The sequence below is a fragment of the Pyrus communis genome, chromosome 1, assembly GCF_041283825.1.
Source record: "Pyrus communis isolate YQ-2024b chromosome 1, ASM4128382v1, whole genome shotgun sequence".
Classification (NCBI taxonomy): Eukaryota; Viridiplantae; Streptophyta; class Magnoliopsida; order Rosales; family Rosaceae; genus Pyrus; species Pyrus communis.
The window spans coordinates 9960971-9975323 of NC_142565.1; the positions used below are offsets into that span (position 1 = coordinate 9960971).

At 36.5% G+C, this 14353-nt stretch overlaps 2 protein-coding genes across 2 annotated transcripts; both read left to right on the plus strand.

Moving 5' to 3' along the window:
- The first annotated feature begins 6253 nt into the window (after positions 1–6253).
- Positions 6254–8192, plus strand: LOC137719681 (aspartyl protease family protein 2-like). Its single transcript, XM_068458726.2, has one exon. It carries the CDS (start codon positions 6449–6451, stop codon positions 7904–7906), a length of 1458 nt encoding a protein of 485 aa, XP_068314827.2. The 5' UTR covers positions 6254–6448; the 3' UTR covers positions 7907–8192.
- Positions 8193–11697: 3505 nt separating this feature from the next.
- Positions 11698–14338, plus strand: LOC137721015 (UV-stimulated scaffold protein A homolog). Its single transcript, XM_068460139.2, has 2 exons — positions 11698–11979; positions 12356–14338. Exons 1-2 carry the CDS (start codon positions 11800–11802, stop codon positions 13313–13315), a joined length of 1140 nt encoding a protein of 379 aa, XP_068316240.2. The 5' UTR covers positions 11698–11799; the 3' UTR covers positions 13316–14338.
- Positions 14339–14353: the final 15 nt, after the last annotated feature.

Sequence of the window (14353 nt, forward strand, 5' to 3'; positions counted from 1 at the left end):
GGATATAAGTCTGCATTCCTTGGTTTCTTCTCACATTGCAGCCGAATTAAAGTTTTCTTATAATTTTGAGGATTTGGGTTTTTTTTGTTAAAATAAGGTAAGATTCATTTCAATTTCGATTTTTCAAATGAGGTTGCACGACAAAGCAACAAAACAAATTACATGAATTTGAGGCGCAACTTTGCCTTGTTAAAAGCTTCATTCGATTGTTACTTAATACTATGGGTTAATAGTATTATTTTCTACTTGTAAGTGAGAGATATTAAGTTTAATTTTCGCTAAAGGCGAATTAGAACACATTATTGTAAGTTTATTATGAGGCTAAATTTACCTCCTCTCCTATAGATTATATCGTTTGTTAAAAAAATAATAATAATAATAATAATCCCTTAAATTTACACTCATCCTCACACAAAAACCCTAGGTGTTGGATTTTAGCACAAAAAAACTCAGTGATATTAAGGCGGTGGATTTTATCGTAACAAACCTAGGTGACATAGAGGATGAAAACATTCTCATATATTAACTGTATGAGAAGTGTACGATAAAATTTTTAAAATGTCAATAACATTGTAAAAAAATAAAAATAAAAATAATTATACTTCGGCCTGAAAGAATTAGTAGTTGTCTTCTCTTGGGCCATTTCGTGATGCCCATTTGGCAAAGGCCACCGAAGACCGCGTTCTTCGCCAGTCGATGCACTCTCTTCCTCTGAGTCTCAGGTACGTGCTTACAACATAGAAGCGGACATTGAAGCGGAAGCGAGTTCAACAGGGAAAACTGGGGTTGAAATGGAAGCAATGACAGCAGTGAGTGTTGTTGGCCTAACAGTCCATGATATGTGCAAAGCTGCTTCGAAATCTATACGGATCACGGATATTCGACTCGAGAGTAAAACCGGTGGGAAGAATGGGGACTGATCCAGGGAGGAGTAATGCTGCAGTGGTGGTGTGTCTGTAGAACATTAGAGTGCAGGATGTCACTATCTGCAACTTAATGCTTTTGTGCAAGATGCCACATTGTATTGAAAGCACTCCATTTTTGGATGAAGTGGATGTGAATTGGGTATGTATCCCTTCTGAAAGCCAACTTGTGGTGACCAAATCAAATGAAAAAAATAAATGGCTTGCCTTTTCTGTTCTTATCAAGAATGATTGTGTGGTTACAGGTTACCTTTAACTAAAAAAGAAGATTAGCTGCGTTTCTCGTACACGAATTAGAGTTTGATATGTGCGTATAAACTTTATCTCTGGTGTTTTTAATGAGATTTTTTTATTTGGCTGAATTGCATTAATAATCCATCTAGTTTACTCGGATTTTCACGTACGTTCGTGTAACTTTTCTGTTGTTGCACTTTCATTGTTCTAGTTCCATCCGTCAAATGAGACAATATTCCTTCCAACTTGGGCTTTTCATATGAGAAGATGTCTACAGAATTGAATGGAATAATCAACCTAGTTGAAGGATTGAACTAGTGTGAAAACAAAACGAAACTACAAAGACGAAAAATGAGCAACTCAATAAATTACAAAGTGAAAATCCGAGTAAATTACATAAACTATTAATGCTATTAGACAGTATTATTTGTGTCAAACTATGATTTGCAACTGAAAGAAGTATAATTCTTATCAAATTGAACTTGAGTGTATCAAAAAACTTAGTAGTTAATAGTTAGTATGCATTAGACTAAAATTTTTAGACGTGTCTTTTGTTACCTAAACTCAAAGTCTTAATATGTGTTGGACTATAATGCGGCATTCTAACTAGTATGTGGCTTTAGTCAACAAAAGATACGTCTACAAATTATAGTTCGACACATTCTAACTACTAACTTGGGTGTTTTAGAAAGCTGAAAGAAGTAGAGTTCTTGTTGGGTATGCACACCTGTCTTTTGTTACCTAAATTTGAAGTGTTGGAATGCTTTTGTCGAGTTTCTACCACGCTTTAGTGCTTTTTCCAGTTTCCAGTTGATGATTCCTCTTTTTTCTCCTGCTCTTTTTAGCTGTAGTGCTTGCTTTGCCGGCCCCCACACGGTTTTAGTAAGTTGGCTTCAATTATAAGGTAATGCTCTCATATTAACTTTACGAGAAATTACACAAAACTACCTCAATTATGGGTTGAACCATAATCTCATATCTCATGTTTTAAATATTGCAATATCATAGCTCAATTTATGAATTCATTGCAATGTCAAACTTCCTTTAAGTTTTCTGTCAATTTGGTTGTTAAATGATGACGTGGCAGGAACGGGGCTCACTCCTTCCCCACGTCATCATCTAATGACCAAAATATTTTTTTATTAATTAATTTATTGTTAATTATTGATTTTTATAAATAAATAATTTTTTATTCTAGTTGATGAAGGGGCCCCTTGTCCTGCCACGTCATCATTAACAACCAAATTGACAGAAAAATTAATGGAGGTATGACATTTCAACGAATTCATAAATTGAGGTATGACATTGCAATGTTTTAAAACATTATGTGTAAGATTTTGGTTCGACATATAATTAAGGTAATTTTTTGTAATTTACTCAATATTATTATAACGTTGTACATGTGTCACACAAATAATTCTCCATATTCATAGAGTCCTACTCTAAAGTCCTCAATCTTCAACCTAAAACCCACCTCACACGTGTGCATAAGGTATTTTTTAAATCACAGTGTGCAACGCGCAACTTACACGTTTTAAATGATAATATTTGACTATACTAGAAGAAACCTTTCATAAACCAATCAAAGCAGTTGAATCCACATAATAAAATTGGTCTTTTAATTTCGATCTACATTCTATTGAATTTACATTAAGAATAGAGAAAATAATATTTAATCAACAACTGATTGAATCACATTATTGCTAGCCCATTGTGAGGTACTAATTATAAAAATTAAAAATTAAAAAAAAATACTGTGCAGGAAAAAGTTAAATATTAAAAATATTATTTATCACTGTACAGTAAATAGTTAAATATTAAAAACACTATTTATCACTGTTTATATGACAAAAATACCTCTGCCACATTTTATGCATTATTTTGGAATGTTTTTTAAGTTTTTTGTTTAAGAGGCATTTTTGTCCACTTATTTTTGGTGAAGCATGTGACCCCACAAACCATTGTTCAAAAGCCCTGCTGCCTTTATATATAAGAAGATTATTGCAAAGATATGGAAAAGGATCCTCTCCAGATCCTTTGTGGGGATCCGGGGAATTAATCAATCACGATCATTCATTGTATATTGTGCTATCAATTTTCATTAGATACTATTTATATTCAATTTAAAATTTAAAATTTAAAATAATTTTTTATTACACGTGGTACGATGAATGAGATTGATGGATTTTCTAGATCCTTGCAAAAATATCAGGAGATGATCCTTTTCCCAAAGATATTCACACAATTATATCCAAAAGCCCCTTTATCTACAGTGCAGACAAAGTTTTGGTACGTTCTTTTCCCTAATTTACCCTCTTTTTTTTCAGTTCACAGACCACATTACCCAAAAGTTTAGAAGTAAACACCATCTCAAGCAAATTTTGTCCAATCCACCCAAATTCTTAGTTATGTATTTATATAATTTTAATGGCGTCATCCGTCTAATAAATGTGAGCCATATATTCCAAAGTGAAACCTCTATCCAATTCTCTTAGTTGCATGATAGTATCTCTGTTGTAGAATCACATCCTGATAAATCTAGTACCAATCAATGAATATCAATTGTGTTACACGATGTATTTCTGCAAATGTTTTTTTATGTATATATATATTTTTCAATTTTCTTAAGATTTGCATAACTCTTTACTTTGATTTCTGAGTTTGAAATCAAGACAAGTGGTCATTGAGATTATCCAGCATCAATCATTTTGGTCATTCCGTGAAAAGTTATGTTAAATAATAACTAAAATAACAAAAGTACCTTGAATTTAATAAACAATAGGTCAAAATGATTCGACAAAATTGTGGGTATTTCTGTCATCTTATCCTTATTTAGTAGAGATTTTTCATGAAATGACCAAAATGATTAATAGTTAACAAACTCAGGAACCAATTCTGTCAATTTTTAAGTCTTAGGGAATAAAGTGAGGAGTTATCCAAATCTTAGGAATCATTTTAACTAAAAAAACTATATATATGTGAAGTAAACCTTATGCCTCGTGGTGCTTAGTTGTAGCTATTCTTTTGCGGACGACCGAATTGATCTAGTAATATTTGATCTCTAGTTGGTTAAGGAGGTTTTATAGAGTCGTAAGAATGTCATTACGGTATATATTTGTAACGGCCTATTGTAGAAGCATCCTATATTATGAGCAATAAATCTTGATGATGTTTAGATTTCGTTGTAATCTTAAGTTTATCGTGCATAAATAATATGAAAAACTAATGAAAAATGCTTGAAAATTTTGAGTTTTAACGATAAAGATAAAATAAAGAGTAAAATAAATAGTACCAGAATTGAATTTTTAATGTAAAAATATAATTTTTCATTAAAATGAATTATTTCATGTATTTTTTGTTAAAACTTTCATAATAATAAGAGAGAGAAGTACAATCACGGGAAGCACCAAAATTTGTTTTTCAACTTGCAAGAAGCTACAAGAATAAAAGTCAATGGCTACACGGAAACTTCTTGCTTTTTTTCCTATTTTTTTAATCCTCAAATAAATAAATAATGAACAATTTGTGCTGGGTCAGGTTGCACGAGTCATGTACATGATGACAAACCAACCAACATCAAATCTTGCCGAGATTGTTGGATTTTGGCCCTGCGAGTCCACCATTTGGAGTATTGTAAAGGTGGCAGAATTCCAAATCGATTGATAAAATCATCTTTAACAATCCTCGCGTATTTAAAATTACTTGAAAAGTCGTCTAATATTTTTCAAAATGCTCTTTTAAGTAAAAGTAATTGGGGCTAAGTATTACGCTTATTTCTTCATTTATGAATAAAGCTTCTCTCGTACCCTCAAAATTATTAAAAATAACTAATTTAGTGCTAGTCCGCACGTTTTAGCTAAAGATAAAATAAAGAACAAAGCTTCCCCATGTGCTTAAAGCAAAGATAATGAAAGGATTTTTGCTTTTTAGTGAAAGAATTTACGAGTGTGTTATCCGTACATTTTTTGTTAATTTTTGTACTTTGATATTCTTTAATTCAGTGGTTATGGCGGTCGCATATTAAGAGATTGTGTATGAAATAAAAAAAGATGTGGGGATAATAAATCTAAAATTTAATGCGATATAAAACAATACCTTAAAATAAACATGAAATCTAAAATCATTATTCACTAATAAAGTCTCATTAGTATTTCTGGCCAGCTGAAATCAACTCAATTCCCCATCAATTAATTATTCACTAACAACCATTAATACAAACCCAACTTTTACCAACACTTCCGGATGGACTTTAGCCTATTTGTTTACCCCACCTAAACTCCAGGTCACTTCTGTCTTTTTAAATTACTTTCTTTTTGTTAGAAAATAATTAATGATTTTTTTTCTTAAATATACCAAAAATAGTAAGAAGATAGTTTTATTTTACTTTTAATTTCATAATACTATACTTACTACTTAGTTGTACCATCAATTATACAATTTTTCTAATGGAGAAGGGAACCTACATGCATTTGTAGCCCCTATCTCTATAAGAAGTAGGCATATTTATCAATTTGCCCCTGAACTTGTATGGAGCTGCCAATTTTTTTTATAAACTCTAATTTTAGCTGATTGGTACCCTTCCAACTTTTATAATTAGCCAATTTTCGTATTGAACTTTAATTTTAGCCGATTATCACCCTATATTTTTATAAATAGCCGATTTCTCCCCTGACGTTAGATTTAAAAATTTTCATCCAATTTTCCATCCATCTTGGTCACGGAACCAACTATACGAGGGCAAAAAAAAAAAAAAATGAAAAAAAATGGATGGATGAAAAATTGAATGAATTTTTTTAAAATCTAATTACAAGGAGAGAATTGGCTATTTGTAAAAGTTTTGAGAGTAATTTGCTAAAATTAAAGTTCAAAGAGAAATTGACTAATTATAAAAATTTCAGAGGTAATCGGTTAAAATTAAAATCCAAAAGATAAATTGATAGTTCTATACAAGTTTAAAAGGTAAATCAACAAATACCTCTTAAAAATATGATACAAATAATAATACTAACTAAATAGTAAATGTAGCAATACTCTTGTAACATTTTTTTGGTTGTTTCATTCATATATCTCCTAGATAACATATTAGATCTGACAATCTGACATCTCTACCATCCCACCAAAAACTGTTTTAACTTCACTCCCTCCAATCTTTTAACTGCCTTTTTCAGCATTCACACTCTCAGTCAGTATCACTTTCTCACTCCAATTATTTATACTCGTCCTCTCCCCCATCTCTCCCTTCCCTATAAACTCCATTTCCTATCTCTCTAAAACTCCACAACTTCTCAAAAATGGAAGGGAAGGCAACACTTCCCCTTTTCTTCCTTTCCCTCGCCGCCATTTTCCTCTCCCTCTCCTCCGCCCTTGATCACCAGACCCTCCTCCTCAACCCCCTCCCCACCCCACCCACCACCCTCTCATGGACAGACACCGTCTCCGAATCCGAAACCGCCCAACTCGACCCCAACTCCCCCTCCGCCACCACCACCCCAACCCCAAACACCTTGTCCGTACAGTTACACCACATCGACGCCGTGGCGCTTAACAAAACCCCCACCCAACTCTTCAACCTCCGCCTCCAGCGCGACGCCTTCAGGGTCAAGACGCTGACCTCCCTTGCCGCCTCCCCAAACAGAACCACAAGAGGCGGCGGTCGCGTGCCTGTTAGGGGCTTCAGCAGCTCCGTTGTCTCCGGACTCTCGCAGGGCAGCGGCGAGTACTTCACGCGCCTCGGCGTGGGCACGCCTCCCAGGTACGTCTACATGGTCCTCGACACCGGAAGCGACGTCGTGTGGCTCCAATGCGCCCCCTGCAGGCGCTGCTACAAACAGAGCGACCCGATTTTCGACCCGAGAAAATCCAGATCCTTCGCCACAATCCCTTGTGGGTCCCCTCTGTGCCGGAAACTGGACTCCCCCAGTTGTAATTCCAAGAAGACCTGCCTGTACCAAGTCTCCTACGGGGACGGCTCCTTCACTTTCGGGGAGTTCTCCACTGAAACGCTGACGTTTCGCGGCACCAAAGTGGGACGCGTGGCAATCGGATGCGGTCACGACAACGAGGGCCTGTTCGTCGGCGCGGCGGGGCTGTTGGGGCTCGGCCGGGGGAAGTTATCATTTCCCGCCCTGACCGGCTCCCGATTCAACCGGAAATTCTCCTACTGCCTTGTGGACCGGTCCGCTTCTTCCAAACCATCCTCGGTCGTCTTCGGTGACTCCGCCGTTTCCCGGACCGCCCGGTTCACTCCCCTCCTCGCGAACCCGAAACTCGACACGTTTTACTACGTCGAGCTCATCGGTATCAGTGTCGGTGGGACACGTGTCCCGGGAATCACGGCATCGCTGTTCAAACTTGACCAGGCAGGAAACGGAGGGGTCATTCTCGATTCGGGCACTTCCGTGACCCGATTAACCCGACCCGCTTACAACGCTCTCCGCGACGCTTTCCGGGCCGGCACTTCTGGTCTGAAGCGGGGGCCACAGTTCTCCCTATTCGACACGTGTTTCGACTTGTCCGGAAGGACCGAAGTCAAAGTCCCCACCGTGGTGCTGCATTTCCGAAACGCCGACGTTTCACTGCCGGCAACGAACTACCTGATCCCAGTGGACAGCAGCAGCAGCTTCTGCTTTGCTTTCGCGGGTACGATGGGCGGGCTGTCCATAATCGGTAACATCCAGCAGCAAGGTTTCCGGGTCGTGTATGACCTGGCAGGCTCCCGGGTCGGGTTTTCTCCACGCGGGTGCGCATAATTAATTTTGGTAGCGGCGTGATGGGAAACGAAAAAAACCCAATTTCCCTGATTTTTATTTTTGGCTTTCGGCTTTTGGCTTTCGGCTTTTGGCTTTTTTATTTATTTTTAATTTGATATGAAATGAAAGCAGGAACAGCAAACCTTCGTTGCTGGAATTGGAGGTGTCTTGTGTTGGTTAACTTATTACAGGTTACAAGTTACAATGTTCACGTGGTGTTTATTTTTATGTAATATCTACTGATAAATTATTACTCTCTAATATATAAAAGGGTAATTCAATTAAATATTGTTTAAATTGCTTTAATTTTGATTTATTGTAAGATTCGATTAGCAATGATTTTTTTTTTTTAAATAATTTTCTTGACCGATTACTCCTCTTAACCCCACCATGTTGACTCTTATGTTTGAAAATTGAGGAGTGACAATAAGTAAATGATAAATGATATGATGACTAGGCTTGACAATTTTTACACGAGTCCGACAAGAAAATAATATGTTCCAGTCCCCCGTTTACGCGTTAGATCATTGTCGAATCACCGTTAAAAACTTGTTAACGAGTCGAGTTGTTATTGGGTACTTGTCACACGTTAAAAATCCATTAAGATAATGCGTATGACACATAAATGACAACAATACGAATATTTTGACATGTCTAGACATTAGGCATGGTAATTATTTGCATGACAATTAACCCGATTGAAATGATAGAAAATAACAAATTTCGAGTCAATCCGTCAACGGGTTGGGTCGTTATCCTGTTAAATCCCCGTTAAGTTAACATGTTTAACATGACATGATTTGTTAAAATAACGGATATGACACAAAACCTATACAAACACGACCTTCTTGCTAGTCTAGATGCGACTACTCTTTTAATGGGCCATGGGATTGAAAATCGTGTTTCAAGGGTCGATATGAGCTAGTTCTTAGTACAGCAATACTACAACCCAAATTGGCTAGCAAAAGCTAAAAGAAGGTTCAAGTTTGAAATCCCCACTACTTGTAAGATAAATTAAACACGATAAATAACTTAATTCTTAGTGTAGTGATACTCCTTGTTATCCAGCCAAAATGGGAAGAAGTTTCGAGTTCAATACCCCACCCTTTGATAGTGAAAACCTCTTTTATAATGTGCATTGATTAGGAATTGAGTGGGTTGTAAAAGAATTGTATAAGGTTAGAAGTAGGGAAGATTTATTGGACAAGAATGGTCAGCCCTCCTACTTCCGATGTTCACCTGTGCCCTTCTATTTGTGTGATCACGGTTAAGTCACGTCAACATTTTATAATACTATTCATTTTTATCTTATTATCTCTATAAAAAAAAATATATAAAATGTTGACATAATTTAACGGTGATCACACAAAATAGAAAGACACAACAGAACACCGGAAGTAAGAAGGCATACAACCCTTATCCAAATTTATTGGGATTTGGCAGTTTGGGGGTGAGAAAATGAGAGACTGACAAAGTAAGGGCAGTGGCCTCAGTGACCGTGTTCCACACGGCCAAGGAAGTATCATTTTTCTAAGTCAAAAGAGCAGGCACATGGATGCCTGTGGCCATTCTAGTGCGAGAGTAGAAGAAAAGATGGTGTCATTTTCCCAAAAGAGAATATGTCGGTTTACTACAAATATACGATCACGTACGGTATATATATTCGCCTTGTCTCCTTGTGTGCCACCTTCCTTTGGAAAATTGTCACAAAAAAAAAAAAAAAAAAAAAAAAAAAAAAAAACCCTCAGTGGTGGTCAGTTAGGAGAAACTTTTATTCGGCAAACAAAAAGGCATACCATATAATATTTCACTTGTTATGAAAAAGTTAGACGATATTATGCTATATCTTAAGTGTATTAATAAAAAAAATTAAAATAATAACGTCACGTAAATATACGTCATGATAAGAGATAAGAGATAAGAGATAAAAGATAAGATAGAGCAAAGTAAAATTTTATCCTCAAAGATATGTTGGGTGTTTTTGTAGCTGTCAAACAAAATTAAAAAGTTAAAAGTGGCGTGGAGGGTGGGTGGGTGAAGTGTGAAAACAAGCACGGGTAATTGATTGGATTGAAATTATGTCACCACTTTATTACCCTACGCTTGATATTCTAATGTTGTTGGGGATATTTTTCCAATAAAAGGTTGAATTTTGGTGGGGCCCCCCTTCTCTAGTTGCAAATTGGACCACGGCCTAAGTTAGTAGAGAAAGGGATCATTTCCGGATCTCTTCCTTCTAATTCATGTTCGGAAATTCAGACCATTGAAATTCAATCCAATAACTAAAGTTATAATTAAAATGAACTCCTGTTTGTAGCTGTTGAATCAAATTTAATATCCTAGATCTCCAGATTTGATGAATTAGGAAGAAGAGATCCGGAGCATATCCATTTTCTAAGTTAGTGACACTCGTTGTAGACCGTACCAAATATCATATAGGTTAATCATTAACCCTAAATCCTATCTTTCAAAACCAAGCAAAAAAAAAAAAAAAAACTTGAGTATTATCTAATTTTTGTTATTTGATCTTTTTTTAAATTCAGTCTATATGATATTAAAATGATGTATATAAAGTAAAAAATGATGTATGGATAGCACACCATTTTAGTCATCTCTTCAATATGATTGCACATGGTTTTTCTTGGAGTTGTTTCAACACCATCATCATAATGTTGATATATTAGGGACCAAATGAGGATTAGACTCATGAAGATCTTTCAAAAACAAAGAACTAAATTAACACTTTGTTTTATTTATTTTTTTAGTTTCTGATATTGTTTATTACAGAAACGTGGAAGAAGAACTAGAGAGGAAGCTACATGCATCCTAGTTTCTAAGCCATTCATCATATCAAAAGGCAACACCGATGGTTGTTTGGTGGGTTATATGAGATTTGGCCTTAGAGATAGAATTGGATTGACATAAATTTGTGAGATAGAACTTGTAACCCGTATATAATGATATGTTAGAAAATCTACTTTATTGTGGATTCATAGCACATCATGTCCAGTATTGTCCATCTCACATTTTAACACAATAAACAACGGATTGAATTCAAGTCCATTTTAATTGCTTCGGCTACTTAACATCCGTGGATGATTGCCAATTACGGTGGCTTTATGTTATTTCACTAGAAGTGGAAAAATTTGAAATAGTTGGTGAGGGTGCATTTTTTTTTTCTACGAGTTGTGTTTGTTCAATCGCTGATGCTTGCAAAATGACTAATTATCGTTATTGAATATGAAAGCTATGATTTATCGAGTGTAAAAAACCATTGAATACGAACGATTACAAACTATTAATGCATGTTGAAGTAACAATGCATCAACGGTAAACAAACACTAAGGAACGCACGGTAACTGATCTCACAATATATCAACCATAAAGAAATCACCAAGGGAGGTGTAGATGAGTGAACTCAATATATATCAACGATAAAGACATTCTTTTGATTATGATGGGCCTAGATTTTATTGGGTCAAAGAAAATATCTTCATAAAATTAAGAGAACTGTTATTAACACTCTAAAAATCTTATTTTACACTCACTTACAAATAAATTTTTCTTTTTAATTATAAAAAATTGAGAGTGAAAAATAAAAATTTTGAAGTGCTAATAACCATTTTCAAATTTAAAACCCAAATGCAAGTTTGGTTTGAAATGGAATATCAATGTGGGCCTGGCCACTGAGGGGGTTTTTGGATTTCAAAAAAATTAGAGGGTCTAAATAGAAAACTCTCTTTATTTCTTGCGTCCCTCATAACTTCAGATTGTGACATTTGACCCCTTTCTTGCCCAGCGCGAAAATACCCAAATCCACAAACTATATATCATCCTCAAATTTTGAAAACTCAAAGAAGCTTCCAACCTCTGCTTGGTTGAATACAGAAGCAATGGAAGAAGAGGAAGGAGGGAAGGTTAGGGTTTTGATAGAGAACGCCACGACCTCCATCGAACCGGAGGTCGACCCACGCCTCCTCAAGGCCATCAAGTCGGTGGTCCGTTACTCCGATTCGGAGCTCCGACTCGCCGCCCGTATTCTCATGGATCTTATGAAGCGCGAGCACTCTCAGGTCCTTTTCATGCATATAATATCTCTTTCTTCCGTGAAAATTTGAATCTTTATATTTAATTTCTCTGTTTCTGTTTGTAATTTGTAGTGTATTTTTCTAGGGTTTATTTTCTATCTTGTGTTTCGTTGCGAGAAAATTCGAAAGGGAAAGTTCGATTTTTGAATCAACATCTTTTTAAATTGCGTACCCTTTTCAGTTATCTGAAATTGTAGGAAATAATGGTGAAAAATAGGATAGTGAGTTATTCAATTCGGTTGGAAATTGTTGTTTAATCTCTCTGTTTGTTTGCGTGGGTATTATAATTTGGGGTTTCAGATTGCTACTGTCAGATGAGTTATGGGAGAGAAGTTTTTGCTAAAATATATGAATTTTGCAGGTGCGATACCTCACACTACTTATAATTGATGAGCTTTTTATGAGGTCAAAGCTCTTTAGAGCTCTTGTTGTGGAGAATTTGGATCAATTGCTGACTTTAAGTGTCGGGTTTTGTATACGTTCTTCGCTCCCACCTCCGGAAAATGTTGCAATTGTTCTGCGTAAGAAAGCGATTGAGTTTCTGGAGAAGTGGAATTCTTCATTTGGGGTTCACTATAAGCAGATTAGATTAGGGTTTGATTACCTTAAGAACACCCTTAAGTATCAGTTCCCAAATCTACAGGAAACTGCGACTCGGCTTGAGCAGCAGAGAAGGGAAAGGGAGAGGAAGACGAAAAAGATCTTATTGAACAAGTTTAAGAATTTGGGAAATAATTTTGCATCAATTAAGGAAGAAATACAGTCAACTATTGATGAGATTGGGGAGTGTTTAGAAATTGTACGCCCCAAAGAGGAAGGTGTGCCGTTGTGTCCTTTAGATGACGAAGATATGGAGGAATTTCATTCTTATGAGTTTCAGCAATTGCGCTTACATGCATTGGAAGAAGGAGAAAAAGTTCATGAGAATAGTGAGAACAAAGTGGTTTTTGATGCCCTGAGGGAGCTTTACAAGATATTGGTAAAGCATTTGGCTGCAGTGCAAGAAGGGGTCCTTGTTCTTGTAAAAGTTGAACTGACTGATAACAGGTCCAGAGATTCGTATTTGAAGGAGTTCATTGATATCCGGAATAATATTCAATCAGTGAAGAAGAAGTGTGAAGAAGCGGGATGCACTCTTTCAAACACTGCAAATCATGAGGAAGAAGATTTTTGGGAAGAAGGCAAGATTGAAACAACTGAGGGTGGGAATTCTAGTCTTCCCAGTAACAAACCGGGAGGTCTTGCTATGGCATCAACACCCAAGGAGGTGCAAGGTAGACTTCCCAAACGCTATGATAATCCTAAACACCAGGATAATTAGAGCGATGGCAGTAAAAGGCTCAGTTGTGAAGGTGGGGGAAGCAATTCAGACCCTCTGAGGAGTAAGCTTCTGGCTGAAGCTCCAGAGGTGAACTGGAGCACTCATTTGGCCAGTTGGGGTTCAAAGAGGGATGTTTTGGCTAACCATCGGGGGTTGGAGGTTGAAAGTCATTGGGGCAGGGTGGATCAGGATGCAGTTATTCCAGCAGAAAAGATTGCGGAGTTAAATCTTCAGGCTACTGTATACAAAGAAAAGCAGGTTGAAATTCAGCCATGCCGAGCACCATTAAGCAATGGAAAATTTTGTCCGAGAAGAGACTTGAGAATTTGCCCATTTCATGGACCTATTATACCCAGAGATGATGAGGGAAAGCCACTGAATCAGAACCCTCCAAAAGACGAGAATTATTTAGGGACCAATTTGGTAGAGCAGTTAGCGAAACAAGCCGTGCAGAATGTTCGTGAGAAAGATAAAGAGTTTTCAAGGAAGAGAGAAATAGATAAAAAGGCACTGAAGAGTGCCAAGCTTGCCAAAATACGAGAACACAATGAAGCGATTTTACGAGATGCTGCAGTCGCTTCAACTTCTAAATCTGCATTTATTGGAGAAGATTGGGAGCCAAGTACTAGTAGGAACCCATCATTCAGAAACAAAAAGAAAACCCTTGCCTTCTTGCTGCAGAAGAAAGAAACACCAAAAGATAGACTAGCTCGGAGGATTTTGAATACACGAGCAAGCGCTGCCACTGGAAGACAACTTACATTGGGCGAGGATGCAAATTACCGAGAAGCCTTCCCGAATCAGTGGTAATTGGACACTTTCTTTCTCTGCTTCTTGGCTAATTGATTGGTTTACTTGCTTTTTTGTAAAATTGTTAATATACATTTTCTTGACTTATAGCAATTAGGGACTTCCAAGCTGTCTTTCGGCCGGTTTTGTAACATATGTTAATTTCGGATTTAAATTCTTTCGAATGTATGCATAAAAGGTAGGTCAATAGATAAGAAGTTTGATTTTATTTCATGTGTAATTTTTGTT

Coding starts and splice junctions, on each gene's coding strand:
- LOC137719681 (XM_068458726.2), top strand. CDS start 6,449: ATGGAAGGGAAGGCAACACTTCCCCTTTTCTTCCTTTCCCTCGCCGCC.
- LOC137721015 (XM_068460139.2), top strand. CDS start 11,800: ATGGAAGAAGAGGAAGGAGGGAAGGTTAGGGTTTTGATAGAGAACGCC. Junction 11,980..12,355: donor TGAAGCGCGAGCACTCTCAG/GTCCTTTTCATG, acceptor TGAATTTTGCAG/GTGCGATACCTCACACTACT.